The sequence below is a fragment of the Egretta garzetta genome, unplaced genomic scaffold, assembly GCF_000687185.1.
Source record: "Egretta garzetta isolate BGI_Z169 unplaced genomic scaffold, ASM68718v1 scaffold325, whole genome shotgun sequence".
In the NCBI taxonomy this organism is placed as follows: Eukaryota; Metazoa; Chordata; class Aves; order Pelecaniformes; family Ardeidae; genus Egretta; species Egretta garzetta.
The window spans coordinates 441,586-458,414 of record NW_009259833.1 but is presented as its reverse complement, the minus strand read 5'-3'; the positions used below and the strand labels follow the sequence as shown (position 1 = coordinate 458,414).

Genomic DNA, 16,829 nt, shown 5'->3' with positions numbered 1-16,829 from the left:
TTCTTTGCATCCCTAGCCAAGTTTAGCTCCAGCCGCGCCTTGGCCTTCCTGACCCTATTCCTACACAACCGGACCGTGTCCCTATACTTGTCCCAGGATGCCTGTCCCTGCTTCCACTGCCTGTGCAGTTCCCTCTTCCTCCTTAGTTTGACCAGCATCTCTCGTCTCAACCAAGCCGGTCTCTTCCCTTCTTTGCCCGATTTCTTACACCTAGGGATTGAGAGCTCTTGCACTCTGTGGATCACATCCTTAAAGGTCTGCCAGCTCTGTTCTCTTCCCCTGTCCCTGAGGACCATTTCCCAGGGAGTCCTTCTGACTATCTCCTTGAGGAGCTGGAAGTTTGCTTTTCTAAAATTCAGGGTCCTGACTGTGCTCTTTGTTCTTCCCATTTCCCTCAGGAGCGTGAGCTCTACCAGCGCATGATCACTGCAGCCCAGGCTGCCTCCGATCTTGACATCTCCGTATTCGCATTAGATAGGACAAGAAATCATGGGCTTGAATTGCCATGATGGTGACACAATGTGGACACCAGCAAAATCCAATGTTACAGATAATTCACTGCTCGAATAGCTTGCCTAGGGGTGCAGTGTCCATCGCTGGAGTTTTTTGAGAACAGGTTCGCCAAGCACTTGTCAGGAATGGTTTAGGTAAAGTGGATCCTGCCCAGTGGCAGGAGGTGAACTAGCTCAGTGTTTCTCAACCTTTTCACGCTTAAGGACCATCCAACCTGTTGGGAAAGCAGAACAGGTTGCCTTGTGCGGCATTGCCGCAGTGGTTTTCCTTTACAGCCAAATGACCATTAGATTAAACTTTGGATGCTCATTGTTTATTTTATTCTTCCTGATTTTATTTGCATGCATTCAGGGACTATGTGCATTTAGTTTTTTTTTTCCAATTGTGCCACAGAACATCTTTGAAGTCTCCCAGGCTGTTGCGGTCCAGAAAACACAGGTTGAGAAGCAATGAACTAGCTGACCTTGAAGGGATTGAATTTCTCTGTTTCTGTGCTGCTGGGCAGCCCCACGGGGTGTGGGACTGGCTGTGCTGTCACCTGCAGTATCCAAGACATGCGACGGGACCCTCTACAATTTTTTGTCTGTCTCAGATCGCGCTCAGCTCCGCAAAGTATTATTGCTGCACAGGGTGGAAGCAGAGGTGGTGTGTAGCGGCAGCAGACCGCCTGCCTGACATGTCCCCGTGCATGAGTATTTGCAGGCCTTGATCCCACTGGAAGCATCTGTGATGAATTTCCTTCACGCCAACTCCTTTACCCAAATATTATCCAGACATGTATAAAAGAAAAATTGTGCTGCCATCTTGCAGTTGAAACCCTTTTGATGGTCAAACTGTGAAAGGGTTAACATCTCTCTGTTAATTTTTCTGTTTTATTCTAGTTGTTTATTGCACCCAGGGCAGATGCCTTGACGTGCTGCCTCTCAGCCTCCCTTTCTGCTGTGTTCTGGAAGCCAAAAATTCCTCCCATTAATTTAAAAAACATAAAAGCATTTTGCTCTACCTTAATGCTCAGTGCCGTCATGCTGACACGCAGGTTAATAAGTTGACAATGAAGCTGGGGTTGAACTTGTAGATTAAGACACCTGAGCTTCAGTGTCTCCAGGTGATCTGAGCGTCTCAGCTTCCGTTATAGCCAAATGAGATGTAGACAAGTCAGGGGAGCCCAGACAGTGATTAAACTCACCCTGTGGGCTACATCTTCTGCTAGTAATTTATACGGCACATCTGAGTGTTCCCAGGTACTGGAACTTGCTCGTCCACACTAGGAAATTGTTAGCACGCTCCCTGGTGTGATTTTGGCCTGGGCCCGTAGCACTGTTCCAGACGTTGTTCAGATACAATTTGGGCATTAGCCTGGGCCAGGAACCATGCCAAATAAACGGTTTGGATCCAGCCACCTTGTTTTGAAGAGTAAGAGAATGATAGTGTGGACATACACATTATCTACCTCTTGGTCTCATTATCTACCTCTCATATCATGGCAGATACGGTACAGGCATTGCAGACATCTGCAACGCCTGTACTGTACTGGCTTTGCCAGACAACTCCACCCTTGGAGTGGCAGCTCTAGGCTTTCAGGTTACCCCACAAGACAGGGCACTGGTGTTTGGGCAGCTGAACCCCCCCATCCCTGTGGACCACAGACCCCCATCTATAGACACCTCTTCACCCAGGAGCTGACTCCATGCTAGGTGCCAAGGTGAAGGAGCAACGGCTCCTGCCCAGGGGTGCTTCTTGTCACCCAGCTTGTCTTCCTTAGCAGTCTCCCCATGAGTCTCCTCTTGCAAAATTTCAGGATTAATTGTTTAACTACATTGGTGAAAGCAAAACGGAAGAGATCCCAGCGACTAAGTGCTAATTGCTGACAAGGAGCAGCTTGGCAGCAGAGATGTTTAAGATTTTGTGGGGTGGAGTAGTGTATCTTAAGGATACCAGGTGCCTGCCTGCTTCATCCCTTCTCTTCTCACCCAGGTCCCGGGTCTCCAACAAATCCCTTCATCAGGACGGGGAGAAGATGGCTGGGGAGGGAGGGGAAAGTTGCTTCTCTCTAGGTGAATCACCTCCATCTACTTGGAAGCATTCTGCAAAGGAGCCTCATTGAGTAGTGAATTTGGTCCAACATTTGCAGAGCACAGGGATGTCTGCGTGTGATTGTAACCCTGTGAACTCATGTCGATATGCTGGTTGGGACATGAGGATTATGTCCCATTTCGGTGGCTAATTCAAGTCTTTAAAACAACCTGTCTCTTACGGCAGAGAGGGGCCTCTTCACGTTAAGCGGCGGAGCCTCTGTACTTTGGCGCTGAGGTCCTGGGCTCTCCCCTTAGTGTCAGGCTGCGTTATTTGTGTGTGTGCACTCATGGATTAATTGTAAACCGATCGCAGAAGCTTTGACTGAGCACTGTGCATTGCCAGCGTAACCTTATGTCATACAGTCCCTGGGGAGACATTGTTCGCCAGGGCTCCCGGAAAGGCACAGAAAAGGGAAAAAATGTTCCTAGCTGTGGATAGAGAAGGTGCAGCACCTTGAAAAGGGGAATCCGGTCCAACTGGTTGGGTTGCTGTAATCAGATGCAAGGGGAGGAACTGTGGAGAAAGGCAGCCAAATGTAGGATGGGGACATGCTTGTTAATACTGGAAAAGAGACAAATTATGCCTACTTAACTACTTGGCTGCTGCTGAATGTGGTGGCCAAGAAGCTGTGTGTTCCCATGCTCTCGACTGCGTGGTGCTGATTTAAATGGAGTTTCCCTTGCAGAGTAAGCCCAGGCTGAGGATGCTGGAAGGAGCTGCTCTATTGCAAAACCCGTGGCAGCATGGGAAGAGTTAAATAGGAGCAAATATTCTGTCTCCTCTAAAGAGAAGCTAGGTTTGCTTTGATCAGTTCACTTAATCTCTTGGTGTGGAAGCGAGTAAGCCAGTTACCCCCTCATCTCTGGAACTTACACGGGAGAAATTTATCTTTGCAAATGGGTGATTGTGGATCGGTTTAATGAGAAGAGGATGTAGCGGTGATCATGAATGGGGAGTCTGTGCAGCAGCAGATTTCCCCCTTTGCCGTGTGACAGAGAAAGCCTTTCCTATCAAGCTGGGGGTGAGAAGGGGACAGGCAGAACCTCCCCTGTCCCCCTCCGGTACACCGTCGTCTGTTTTCATTCTTGTTTCTAAGCCCCAAATCGGAAGGTCCTGGTTCAGTTTTTCCTTAGTACTCTGCTAAACACCATTAGAGGTGAAAGTTATATGCAAAACAGGGATGGGAGGGACAGGGTGTACGCCTTAATTCACTGTCTGTGTCTGAGAAGGCATGGACGTTTGGGAGCTTTCTTCTATTTGGCCTCTGGGATCTCAGGAATGCTAATGCCACCCCTTTCTTCTTGCTGACCTTCTTGAAGGTCTTGCAGAGGTGTCTGCAAGAAGGAGAAGAGCTATTTACTTCTTAGAGTTCATTCTCCACTACTGGAATTAAATACAGCCAAGTAAAAATAAAGGAAGAAACAAAGAGTTCTTTTAAATCGTCTGGAAGGAAATTACTTTTCAATTACCTTTCATCTGCACAGTATATTTTAAACTATTATTCTGCCAGTCCTCCACTTGACCATATATTTTTGGGGATGAAGCTGAGAAAAAAAAAATATCTGAATTTCTAGTCTGTTTTTTTCTGAAAGAGAAAGGAAAGGACACTGAACATTAAACCATTTACCCACAATAACTTAAAAAAAAAATGGGAAGAAATGCATGCTTTTTCTTATTATTTTTTAATTTTTGGAGGTCACATCTAAATGGGGATTTCAAATGCCCCTGAGGTTAATTGCAAAAATGAATGTGCTGTGATTTGACCTGTGGAGAACAAGTTGTCAGCTTGGGAAGCTGGCGTCAGGAAACAGTCCTGTGCAAGCAGGGTGCGAGTTCTGGGGATGGCCAACGCATGGGAAAGACACAAACAAGGAAAAGCAGCATTCCCCAAATGGGGGAATTCCCCAAAAAATTGCCGTTTTCCCTTTGAAAGGAAGGTGAGTTTAGGTCGAGGCTGGTCTTGCTGTGCTAGGAAGGAGGATGAAGCAGGATTTCTCCAAAATCCGTGTTTCACCTACAGGAAGCCATTTTTAACTGTGCCGTTCTGCTGCCTGTAGTTCCCACCGGGGATTCCTGCCGATCCTGCCTGCAGCCACCGTGGTCCCCAGACATTTCCTCCCTCCTGGCACTCTGCGCTGCCCTTGCAGCCAGGACTGCTCTTGCAGGTTTGGAGACAGATTGAACAGATTGTGGTGATGAGGTCAGTGTGCTCCCAGGAAATCCCTGCTGACGGGGCCCTTTCCATCCTCGGCTATCAACGCAAGTTAAACACCAGCTACCGCCACCGTTGCTCCCTGTTTACACAGCTCTGCCCCACTCTGCTCAACGCAGCGTTGTTGTTGCCATCGTAGCAAAGCCATACATGCTTGTGTGGTTACCTAAGTGCTCGTTCCTTCCCACAACCGTTTGCATCCTCCTCTTTAGATGCCTGTCATAAGCCCAGAAATGCTACGGAAAATCTTTGTTACGGTGCTGCCGGATCTGTGCCGCAGGATTTCCTCATGAGACATTGGCATCTGATTTAGTTTGTCTTTGCTCCACTTCTGTGCAGTGGGGATTTCTCTCCTGTGCAGTGGGATTGTGAGAATAAATAGTTTACAAATTTTGGGGCGCTCAAATATTGCAGTAGCAGGGCCCATAGAAGTGTCAGCATAGACGAGGAATCAGCAGTGAACTCATTGTTATATGGGACCTGATCCTGTAAACAAACATCTGAGTCTCCTCCTTGCCATGAGTAAAGCCAAGTCTCGGAGCTGGTCCCAGGTGCAAAGAGTCTTGTGAGCGTGAGTGTGTCCTGGACTAGGCCATCCTGGATCCTTTGAGGATTGTAAATCATACATTACGTGGCTTCAGAGTTTCTTTTAATGTAGCCTCTCCATTTCTTCCCCGTTCCTACGTGCTTTGCTCTTGAATGAGTCACCAGAAGCTGCTGCTTATGCACTTTCCCTTGCCCTAAATGTGTGCTTTATTTTAAGAAGCTGAATCTCCGGTTTCTCAGAACCTGAAACTCCTTTTTTCAGTTTGACAAGTGGACAGATGGTCAGAGGCGGAGGATCCTGGTGGACCTGTTGGAACGCTGCTCCCCGTCACAGCAGAAATTCTGTGCCAAGCAGCTACAGGATCGAGTCCCCACCGAGGCTCTAGATTTTACCACAAGGCTTCCTAGAGTCCTGTCTTTATACATCTTTTCCTTCCTGGACCCACGGAGCCTCTGTCGATGTGCACAGGTAAAAAAAGCCAACACGTACCTAAGGTTCGGAAAGTCAGGTCAAGCTAGTTAAAAAAAAAAAAAAAGGAAACAGCACTAGTTTTTTGGCAAAGTCGTACCAGTGCTGTTCTTCGTAACGCAAGGATGTTTTCTGACTTGGCAGCCTGGGGCCAAATGCTTAGTGACGCTTGTATGAGATCGAATGCAACACTTCCACAGATCCTAAATTAAGCCAGATTGGCCAAGATTTACAAAAGCGAAGAGTAATTTTAAATGCTCAGCTCTAAGGCATTTAAAATGTGGCACTTCACAAGACTGATTCATCCCAAGAAGGAGGCCTGTTACTTTCTGAAAATCATGTTCTTTTAAAGTACCTTGTGCTGTGTGCAAAATCATTAATTGCTTTGAAAAGTATTGGCTTATGCTAGTTGCAAAGAACTGCACACAATGCTTTAAGAAAACCTGATCCTTTAAAATGAATGTGAAGTGTTGGATGTGGAGAAGCAGAGAAGTTACAGATGTGCTTTTGAGCACAGTGGCTAGGGCTTCAAGCTTTTGAGCACAGTGGTTAAGACTCCAAAAACATGTTTGCGTGAGATAAAGTGCTATGAGGTGATGCCCTAAGTAGTTCTGAATGAGTACGTTCAGATATTGGTGACATTTTTACGGCACTAACGCAGGAGTCCATATAATACGACAAATATATCAAAATCTCAGCTTGTTTAAAGCTTTCTCTAGTATCTTTCTCCAGCATTTCTTGGTTTATGTGGATGCAATTCACACTATTCATTCACAGGCAGGGAGAAGACAGGTTAGAAAATAAATTACTTAGGAAGGAAAGTCTTTACAGTGCTACTTGTGTCATATCACTGGACAGCTGCTATTATAAGCACGGCAGTGCCAAGAGATGATGTTTGTCCTTAGGCTGGAAGAAGCATTGCACACAAGGTGACCATGTGAGGGACTGTAACAGCAGAACACACGTAGGGAGAAAGTGTTCAGAATGGGTCTGTCAGACTTGGGGAGTTTATCGATGCAGTTTTCTCAGTGGAAACAAAGGGTTTATTCCAACTACTGTATGCTTATGGAGTAAAAGTGCAGGAAGTCGCCCCAAACAAGCTGAAATTTTTCCTCTTGGCCTGTGATTTTTGGAATATTTCACCTCACTTAGGCACTGAGCTCATCATGAAGACCTTGAATGGTTTAAATGGTTTAATGAAAGGTTTAAATGGAGCAGAAACAGTGCTGAAGATTTGTACTAATTTAAGGACATAGGGGAGTTAAATCACCAGCATCGAAGTTTCTATCTGCACTCTTGGATGCTTGAAACCCCAAGGTTTTCAGCTTACTGGTCGTTCACAGGTGAGCTGGTACTGGAAGTACCTGTCTGAACTGGATCAGCTCTGGATGCTGAAATGCCTACGCTTTGGCTGGTACATCAACTTCTCTCCAACCCCCTTTGAGCAAGGCATCTGGAAGAAACATTACATTGAGATGGTGAAAGAGCTGCATGTCACGAGACCAAAGGTACATACCTACCACCGCTAGAGGTGTTTGGGGCCAGTGGGAAAACTGGGCTGGTCGGGTGCCTAATTCCATTGCCTCTTTATCTTGCTGTCATCTCCCATTAGTAAAATGGAAGAGACATAATTTTAAATTAGAACCTAAACTCACTTGTTGCCATGCTCTCTACTTTCCCATCATCCATCCCTGGTAGGGGGGAAGTGAAAATCTCACTGCTTAGGAGAAGTAATCACCACTGCTATCCTTTCAGGGTTTTCTCTATATCCCCCTCTCCAGCACTCAAGGCCTTTCCCTTCTCTTTTTCCCCAGTTTATAGGGTATATGATAGCTTGCCTCAATCTGATAAGCAGAGGTGGGGTACCCAGCATCACCCCCACTGACATTTCAGAGTCAGTTTATCTGGTGGAAAGAAAAAAAGCCCCTGTTATAGCCCTTGGTGTTGTCTCTTTCTCTCTTCTTCAAAGGTGGCAGGGCTGTTTTGGGAAGGTGGAGCATTGCTTTCTCTCATTGGTACCATGCCTGGTTTGCAGGGCTGTGAGGGTGGGATTCCTCTGCCCTGAAATCTAAACTCAGCCCTCTAATTTTAACCCAGCTCCCACGTAGGTTCTCTCTGTAGTCAACAGAGAGAAGCCAAAGCGTCTCAAAAGCAGTTCAGCTCCACTTAATTTTGGGACATGGGTGATGACATGCACTGTCAGGGTGCCTATTTCTGGCCACTGCTCATAATGGAGCCTAGAGAGACTAATTTTGAGTTAATATCTAAGTCTAAAGTTAGGCAAAATAAATCTCACTTTCATTATAGGCTAAAATTTATTTTCTTCTTTTCTTTTCTCTTGTTAGACTCCTTCAAAGGACGAGTTTATAGTTATTGATGTGCAACCAATAAGAAGCAACATCCCAGAGGGAAAACTTTCTGTGCTAGGAAGGAGGACAAACAGGGAGAAAAAAGAGCTCCCACCGTGGCGTTCATCAGACAGGCATCCTACAGACACCATCCGATTCAACTACCTCGACAACTACGATCCCATCGAGCAGGCTAGGCAGGCGTAAGAGCTTGATCTCTTCCCTTTTGCTTTTTCTGCAGCGTGGGGTATGTTTGTGTCCTCTACAAGCTCACTCTGCCTGTGCTCCAAGCTGCCTGGAAGCCTTGTAGTTCAGCAAGCTGGCTGCAAACCCACTTTGCTGCTCTTCTGGCTTTTCTTGGATTGATCTTGGTCCTGTTGTAGTTGCAGCTGTGCTACTTTGTGCCCTTTCTGTGCAGAGTACGGGCACAGCTTGTTAGTGTCTGCCTACACAATAGGTTGTAACTGCTGGGAACGTTACACCGCTGTGATGGGAAGAATCAGGACTAAGAGTTTGTTCAAGAGTTTTTAAATAAAGCTGCAAGGTTGAGAGGAACCTGCGGATTTTGCACAGAAAAGGAAGAATGAATTAATTGTGATGAAATCTAGTTCTATCACTTCAAGGATCTTCTGGCTGAAAAGGGATTTAGATGATTAAATGGGAGCTCAGGTGTAAGAGTAGGTATGTACTATATAGAACATTTAAGTAATTAATAGTTTTTGTGTCTACACTGCCTGGGATAGACTGCCTAGATCCATCAGTTCTTGGGCTCCCAGGATTATCTGGGCAGCAACTGGCAAAAGAAAGGCATTTCCAGCCCGCAGTATAGTTTTGCACATTGGCTTGTGTTACTGCCTTGTGTTTTCCTTTGGCACATCTGGCATCAGATATTTTCAGGATCTTAGATCTGTGGTCAAATTTCTGCGCATTAACAAGCACCAGTAGGAGCAATAGGAAGGAGGCTGCGGCAGTCACCTCTGTGCAGTGTTTGGCCCATTGCTTGTTTAAGTCTGTTAATACCACCTCTCGTTTTTCACGGGCTCACAGCAGTTACCTCAATTCAACTGATGTGCAGCTGTAACTTGTGAAACTGGTAATACTATCATTAATCTGAGCCTGGCAAACAGCTAATGGATTAGCTTGACCGTTGCCAAGTTCCTGCGCGAGTCCCTGTGAAAAGGACTGCACAGATTCTCACCCAACCAAATGTGCAGAGAGGAGGAGATTCCTCTTTGCTGTGCCAACAAAAACCTTGGGAACCAATTGAGCCCCGATGAAAGTATCCAGACTGTACTTTAAGTAAATAACTGATAGAGCTGAGATTAGCCCTGTGCACAGGAACAATCAACCCATGAATTCCCCCAGCCGAGTGATTATTTGGCTAAGCAGTCATGCACTCGCGTAGGCTCTTTCTCAATGTGATTAACTTTGCCGGACCCACCACTCCTCCAGGGTGTTCCACCAAGTTCCCAGTGTCTGAGCAACAGCCTTTTATGAATCATTTTTTTAATCCGCGTCCCCTAGTCCCAGGATACTGCAGTACTTCAAAGAGCTCTCCAGTTTCCACCTCACCCTCTTTCTGTGGTATGTTTCCAAACTCTAGCACCATTTTGGTAGAGTTTGTTGAGACTTTTAACAAAATATTTTGACAAAATGCCTCTTGTTGCAAAAAGATGTCCTGATTTTATTTTTCAGCTGTGCTAAATGTTTCTATGTAGCAGCTCCCAAAGGTTTCTGTGAAGTTTAGGGTTCCCTTCTGCTGGCCATGACCCAGTGTCAAAAGTGGGACACGTCTTGTTTGAAGAATTTAGAAGTTGCTTGTTCCAGCATTGAGCTGTAGATGCAGCTGACAACCAGATGCAAATGATTCTGAGTTGCTAATGATACAGTAAGCACAGTGACTGTTTTCTTTTCCTAAGTGAGATTTGAGCCTCTATCCATTTGTGCAATGGAGAATATTTTAATGCCTAGTGTTCTAGCAAATCTGGCATTTATCCCTAATTATAGAGGATTATTGCAAGGAGAGAAATGGATCCTATGAGATTTGCTTGTTTATCAAGAATGTCCCTTTAATATCACTTAAGCTGAAAGTAATTGCTAGTGTGTAGTCTCGTCTGTAATGATTATTCAGCAACGCAGGTGTGCCATTTCAGGTGCTGACCCAGCTTCCCACTCGCATAATGATATTCTGGTGCTTCTTTTCTGTGGACACATTGCTGACAAAGTCCCCTCTGCAGCCCCTTCCCAGAAGTCCTCCAGCTAAGGGTCTATATAGAATGGAATGGAATGGAATGGAATAGAATAGAATAGAGTATTTGAGTTGGAAGAGACCTACAGGAAGACTGCTTCTGGGCTCAGAGCAGATCCTGAAGAACATCTGTAATGCAGACAATGAGGAGAGCAGTCAGGTCTTGACCACCATGGAGGGGAGATGGCTGGGTTTATTGGAGACCAGAGAGGGTACCGGTCCTTTGGAGCTGAGTGATGCTGTGGGGTAAAAGGAGAGGAGAGGAGAAGGAGAGGAGAGGATATTTCAGTTGGAAGGGACCTACAAGGATCATTGAATCCAACTGCCTGACCAGCTCAGGGCTGACCAAGATAAATCATGTTGTTAAGGGCATTGCCCAAATGCCTCTTAAGCACCGACAGGCTTGGGGCATTGACCACCTCTCCAGGAAGCCTGTTCAAGTGTTTGACCACCCTCTCGGTAAAGAAATATTTCCTCACATCCCATCTACATACTGTGTCCTCCATCCTTTGCTTCTGGGCAGCTCCCTGGGGACTGGGTCTTCAGACTTCACCCAGCTCCCTGTCTGCAGTAGGAACAGCAGGACCATCCTCCACGCTTGTGTGTTCCTCACGTGTCGGCTTTCGGTGGAGCTGGCAGTGGCAGCTAATGGGTGGCTTGTGCAGGTGTAGAGTGCCTGTCAACGGTAGCACAGTGGCAAAGTGGTCAGAGTGCCCCACTGTGATGCCAGGCTTTGTTTTGGGTGGCTGATGAAGGCCATGCTTAGCCAACTGTGAGCATCTAGGCGGTTGAGCTCGGAGTCTCATGTGAATGCTATGCAAGCTGATCTACCTCACTGCAGCCTACAGGCTCAGGCAGACCCTGCCTGACCAGTGTACGGGGTTGTAAAGTAGAACAGAGAACCAAGATAAAAATCTCTGACCCCCCAGGCTGCGTTAGGTATAGTTATTCTTCAGATTAGATGAATTCTTGGAGCTCAAGGGCATAACAACCATTCTTCATGTAAAATGAATGTCAGAAGTAATGAAAACTATGTAAAATGAGATTCCTAAAACAATAGGAGTGATTTCCCAAAATACAGGGTTTTGCAAAGGTAGTCTGGGAGGAGAAATGAGTTTTGCCGCAGTCTGAATGCATATGGAGAGGAACGAGTATTTTCTTGAGGTCATGAGCATGTGTGAAAAGATGCAGCAGAACCAGCAGGAAAGCAGCAGAAAGCCAAAGCGATGGCTGAGAGAGAAGGGCTAGAGAGAGCACTTGTAGGCCAGCAGGTTGGCTGGAAAGCTGTGAGCCAGCAAACCATTCCTTCCATTTGAGTTCTGGTGTGCTGAGGAAAACCGGACTCATAGAAAGTTCTTTGTGAATAAACAAGATTACATCAAAGGAACACCTGATGCCATCATCAAAGCAATGTGTGAGACTACTCACTGGCTGCTGCTTTGAATCAAAGTTAATCTGCCTGATGTCAGGTTAAATGTTGCAGAATTTAAGAGGTAACAAAAAAATAAAGTTTTTCCGAGCTCTTGGACCTGGTTAAAATCTCCTTTGAGCTGGACCTCCCTTACAGTTGCTTTCTGCTCCACAGAGAGGTGAGAACTCTCCTGTTGATCCTAACAGGGTGTCCATGCTGCAGCTGAAATATTGTCGGTTAAATGGCAGAGTTGTCATCTGCTGCTTTGCTGGCCTTTTGAGAGGAGTCTTGAGCGACGTGCTCCCTTCCACAGCAGTATCAAAACTACATTGCTGTGAATTCACAGCAGAGAGACGACCCTTGCTCAGCCAAAAAAAGTGACACATGGGAAGCCTAACAAGCTACGGTCAATTCTCAGTTATGCAGGGGAGTGGAGACAAAGGGAGTTACCTAAAAGAGGCAACACAAAAGATATACTTTGGGCTATAAGACCACAATTGAGTGCTTACCTTTGAAAAACAAATAAATAGATTTCTATAGAGCAATTGGGTGAGGGTTTGGCCCAGACAGTGCTGGTGCTTCATGTTACTGGGGAGAAGAACCGTAACACTATGCCACAGCTGGGTAGCACCCCAAAAAATGGCAGAATGATGTTAATTTGCAATCTGGATGATAATCCAGACTCGAGTGGGGTTTTTTTTTCTGATGGACTTTTTTGCTGCTTGCTCAGAAAAGTGTGAGCTTGTGCTATAAAAACTGAATGGCACCCAAGAGCCTCAGTGACAAACATCACTGCAGCATGGAGTAGGGACAGAGATCCCTGAGTGTGTTCGCTAAGAGGTTCTTTGGTTTAGATGGGATGGCGTGGGAGAAGCTATGTGGTTGTTGAGCAGTGAAATTAAGAATAGCAACGATCAAATGCATCGTAGAGGGAGTGGTGAGGCGATAGAGAAAAGACACAGACAGGGGTTGAATTACAAATTGCCTGGAAGGGGTTATCAAAATCCCTCAGTAGAATTATAGCTGTGGCTTTTGGTGTTGCTGCGTGTACGTGTGCAATTTATTGTAAGGATCATTTCTGGTAGGTCTGGTTTGTTTTCTGCCTGAATTGTCCAGGTAGCTTTTTGGTTATACACAAACAAAACAGAGACTGCCAAGGATGGATTTTTCTCTTTGGCCACAAAGCAATTTTGCAAAAGGGAAGCGAAACATTTTTCTCTAAAGCATGGAACCAAGTTAGCAAATTTTCTCTGGGACTCTGATCTGCCTAAAAAGGACCAGGAGGGGCATTTCTTTCAGGCCATGCATGTACAGTTCTGCTGGAAGGCATCTGGTGTTTGTGTTGCTTGTTGCTAATAAATCAAACGATTTGCCTCCCACTTTATCATGAATAATGAATTCCGATTCTAGCCTAGCGCTGGAGCCCTGCCAAGACTGTGTCCTTGTGCCTCAAGAAAGAGCCCTGCTACTTCTCATGACAACAGCTCAGCCAAAATGCAAGCTCCTTCCCACCCCCTAACCAGCCCAGGCTTCTGGAAGCCAGCATTAATTCAGTTAGATAATTTATGGACATAGGCCGGCTCGAAAAACAGTTGCATATTGTACTGGAGTGTTTACCCAACGAGAAAATAATTACATTCAGTAATTGTTCTGTCAGCAGCCTGGGCCCAGTTTCTGACAAAAAAGGGGCTGGCTTGCGTGAGAAGCACATGGTGTTGCGCTGTCCTCCTGAATCCTAACGCTTGTCTCTTGCTTTTCATGTCTCTGAATAGCCAGCCCAGTACTCTCTGCCTGTTAGGCTTGTGGGAATTAAACTTGTTCCTCGAGGGAGGGAGGTGGGGTGAGAAACACCCAGTTCAGCCCTGGGAGTGAGAGATTTGCTGTCCTCATCTCGGCTCTGATGCCCTTCTCCTTTGCAGCCTTGAGAAACTCATCCTCGCTGCTTATGTTTTCCTGACCTTGAAGTGAGATTGTGGTGGTGACCTGCTGCAGGGGGATGCGCTGGCACCATGAGCAGGGACACTCGAATACAGCAATACAAGTTAATATCTTAATTTATGACCACAAGGCCAACTCTGCATTCTGTCTAAAGATCATAGAATCATTGAATCATTTAGGTTGGAAAAGACCTTTAAGATCATCAAGTCTCACTGTAAACATAACACTGCCAAATCCACCAAGATGACCAGTTCGTTCCCCATAATAATAATATTTTGGGTTGAATTTTCCCTTGTGACTGTTAGTGAAGTGTTTATAAACAGATTGGCATTTTCCTCAATTTGCTACTTGAAATAATGTCTGATTTGTCTTGATGGTTCTTGATCCGCAGCTGGTCTGGGATGAGTGAATACCAGATACGTGCTGGTGTTGGCTGCTTTTGAGGACGAGTGTGTTATGTGATGTGGTTCTGTTTCTTTATAGGATAAATGTTGCTTTCAGAGTCTCTTTCCACCCTTTATAGTCATGATTTTGTATTCATACCGTGCTTTTTAGCATGCCCTCCAGGAGCCCAGAGGCGCTGGGGATGGAGCTGGGAGACGCACTCGGGAGAGCACACAGAGTTGCTGCTTTAAATTCATTAATTCTGTATTGCAGAATTTGAATGTGGAAGGGCAACAAACACCTTCAGAGCAAATGTGTTTGTGAACCTGCCTGACTTCTTAAAAAGAAAACTTCCTCGTAGTGTTGTCTGAAAAGAGGATTCGTGGCCCAGTGTGCAAGAAGTCAATTGTCACATGACAGTATGGATTTTACTCCTGATATTGGGAAAATGTGACAGCTTGGCCATATTCCAGTGTACTTCATTTTCACACTCTGGAAGATTCCTGTTCTGTCAGTTAATTGTATTGACTTTAATAATAGCTGCATAGAAATTTATAATACACATATACATATCCAAAAAGTATTTGGCTATAAAAGCAATGACTAAATAACTTGTCAGAGGGGCAGTCCTCTAGTCCCATTTATGTTACAGGTTACGTGGGCTTCACTGAAAACTCTCAAACTGATCTGGCTAAACTTGCCTTTCTGTGAATTCCCCTGAGCTGATGGAACATGTTATGTGGATTTAGCTCAAATCATTAAGTCTCGAGCTAGGGGCATGTGTTTGAGTGCTATAAAGTTATCATAACTTAAAAAATAGCAAGTTACCACCCTCCTCTGAGCCACGGTGTCTGATTTGTGCGCTCTTGGTCTGCCCCAGGTGCAAGATAAAGTGTATTAGCTTAAACCATGTCTTTTTGGGTGGCAACATCACAGGGGATTTTCTTTTTCTCAACCCCAGGGAAGCAACTCCATAGCACTTGTTAATGCTATTCTCTTCTACTCTGCAGGAGAAAGAAAGGAGGAGGGGAGACCCCAGACCTTAGCCAGCAGGCAGCTGAGAAAAAAAAGCGAGCGGGTCGTGGATCTAATAAGCTCCAGAAGGCAAAATCAGTGGCAAGTATCACCGGCTTGTAATTACATCAACTGGGGCCCAGTGGCAGGTACACCCAGAAACATTTTAGCTCCGAGCTTTTACTTAACTTTGGTAACTGTGAAGCTTAGCTCCTGCTATAAGTAGGCCAGCAGGCACGTTTGCTGCCTAGCCCCGAGGGAGGTAGCTGGGCAGGAGGGCACAGAGCACACGAGGGCTGGCTGCCGCGGGGGCAATCTCTCACTGCAGCCTCGACAGTCCATCTGCCTTCGGTGGGAAAAGGACAGCAACCATCTGTACGTAGGCAGTGACCTTGTTATCTGCTCCTCCCTCGTGCCGCTTACTGCACGGTATCCCGACAGTCCGCTTCCACGCTTTACAAAGCACTGGATCAATTCTCTCATGACACTTGCATCTCTTCCCAAAGCTTCTCCTCTGTGCTCGCAACTTTTGATCGTTGCGGTTTGATGTTAGTTTATTCGCCGTTCACTGCACTGAGCCTCAGCAAGCAGCCCCAAGGTCTTAACACTGAGGATTCATTGTGCTCATTGCTGGTAAAATAGGGCATCCTCACATGAAAGGAATCTGGGGAAGTCAGGCTTCCAGAAAGCATCGTGGGTCTAAGCTTTTGTAGATACGGCAACAAATAACCGCCAGAAGAAGGATGTGCTCACAAGCGTATCGGGGGGGTTTTGCAGACCTGGAAGCGTGTTTCCTAAGCAATGAAAGCCAGGGAACGCATGCGAGCTGAGCTAAAGATGGTTACATAAAAGAGAGGCATTGTCTCCCAAGATGGGGAGGCATTCTGCTGACCCAAATACAGCCTGTTGGCAAGGAAATAGATTCAGTCAGTGTTAAAGAACAGAAAATATAATTAAAGTTACTCAGCCTCTGTCTTACAATTTCCATTCTCCAATGGCTTCCTCTGTAGCCCTTAGATCTGAGCACCCTTACATGGTTTCAGTCCACCATGGCTTCCCATTTCAAATTTAAAGCTGTTTTATTGTCAGTCTAGGAGGGAAAGAATCTTAATTCAGGGTAAAAAAAGGTGAATTTGATTTTCTTCCCCCAGATTTTGGGAAAATTATGTGTTCTTTGAAGTTACTTAACCTGCAACCCACAATGAGGAAGGCACAAGCACTCAGTCTGACTCCCACCATGAAGTCCAAACCCTCCTGCACAACATCAGTGGGAGTTGTTGCTATAAGTTGCAGCAGTGCAGGGCTGAACAGTGTGCGTGGATGTGTCACCTTCCGTTGGCTGCTCACAATTTACAAGGGACGTTATTATTCCCGTAGCAAATAGTCACCAGAAGGCATTTAGCTGACACAAAATGCTCATAGACAGATGTCTGGGGGAGCACGCAGAGTTAGTGAGTACTAAATTCTCACCCCACAAAAAGCCCTGGGAAGAGTCTTAAAGCCACTGCCTGCTGCCGAGGCCTGACAGGACCACCATAGAATCATAGAATCAGTTTGGTTGGAAAAGACCTTTGAGATCATCGAGTCCAACCTTTAACCTAACCCTGCCACCCGACCACTAAACCCTGTCCCTAAGCACCTCATCTGTCCTTCTTTTAAATACCTCCAAG

At 45.8% G+C, this 16,829-nt stretch overlaps 1 protein-coding gene across 1 annotated transcript in view; it reads left to right on the top strand.

Annotated features, from left to right (window-relative positions):
- Positions 1-16,829, top strand: part of FBXO16 (F-box protein 16) — a 32,995-nt gene that overhangs the window by 9,745 nt on the left and 6,421 nt on the right. Inside the window, exons 3-6 of the mRNA XM_035895452.1 lie at positions 5,610-5,816; positions 7,160-7,324; positions 8,162-8,367; positions 15,156-15,261. Of these exons, the coding sequence (XP_035751345.1) occupies positions 5,610-5,816; positions 7,160-7,324; positions 8,162-8,367; positions 15,156-15,261 (684 nt within the window). The remainder of the gene's footprint in view (positions 1-5,609; positions 5,817-7,159; positions 7,325-8,161; positions 8,368-15,155; positions 15,262-16,829) is intronic.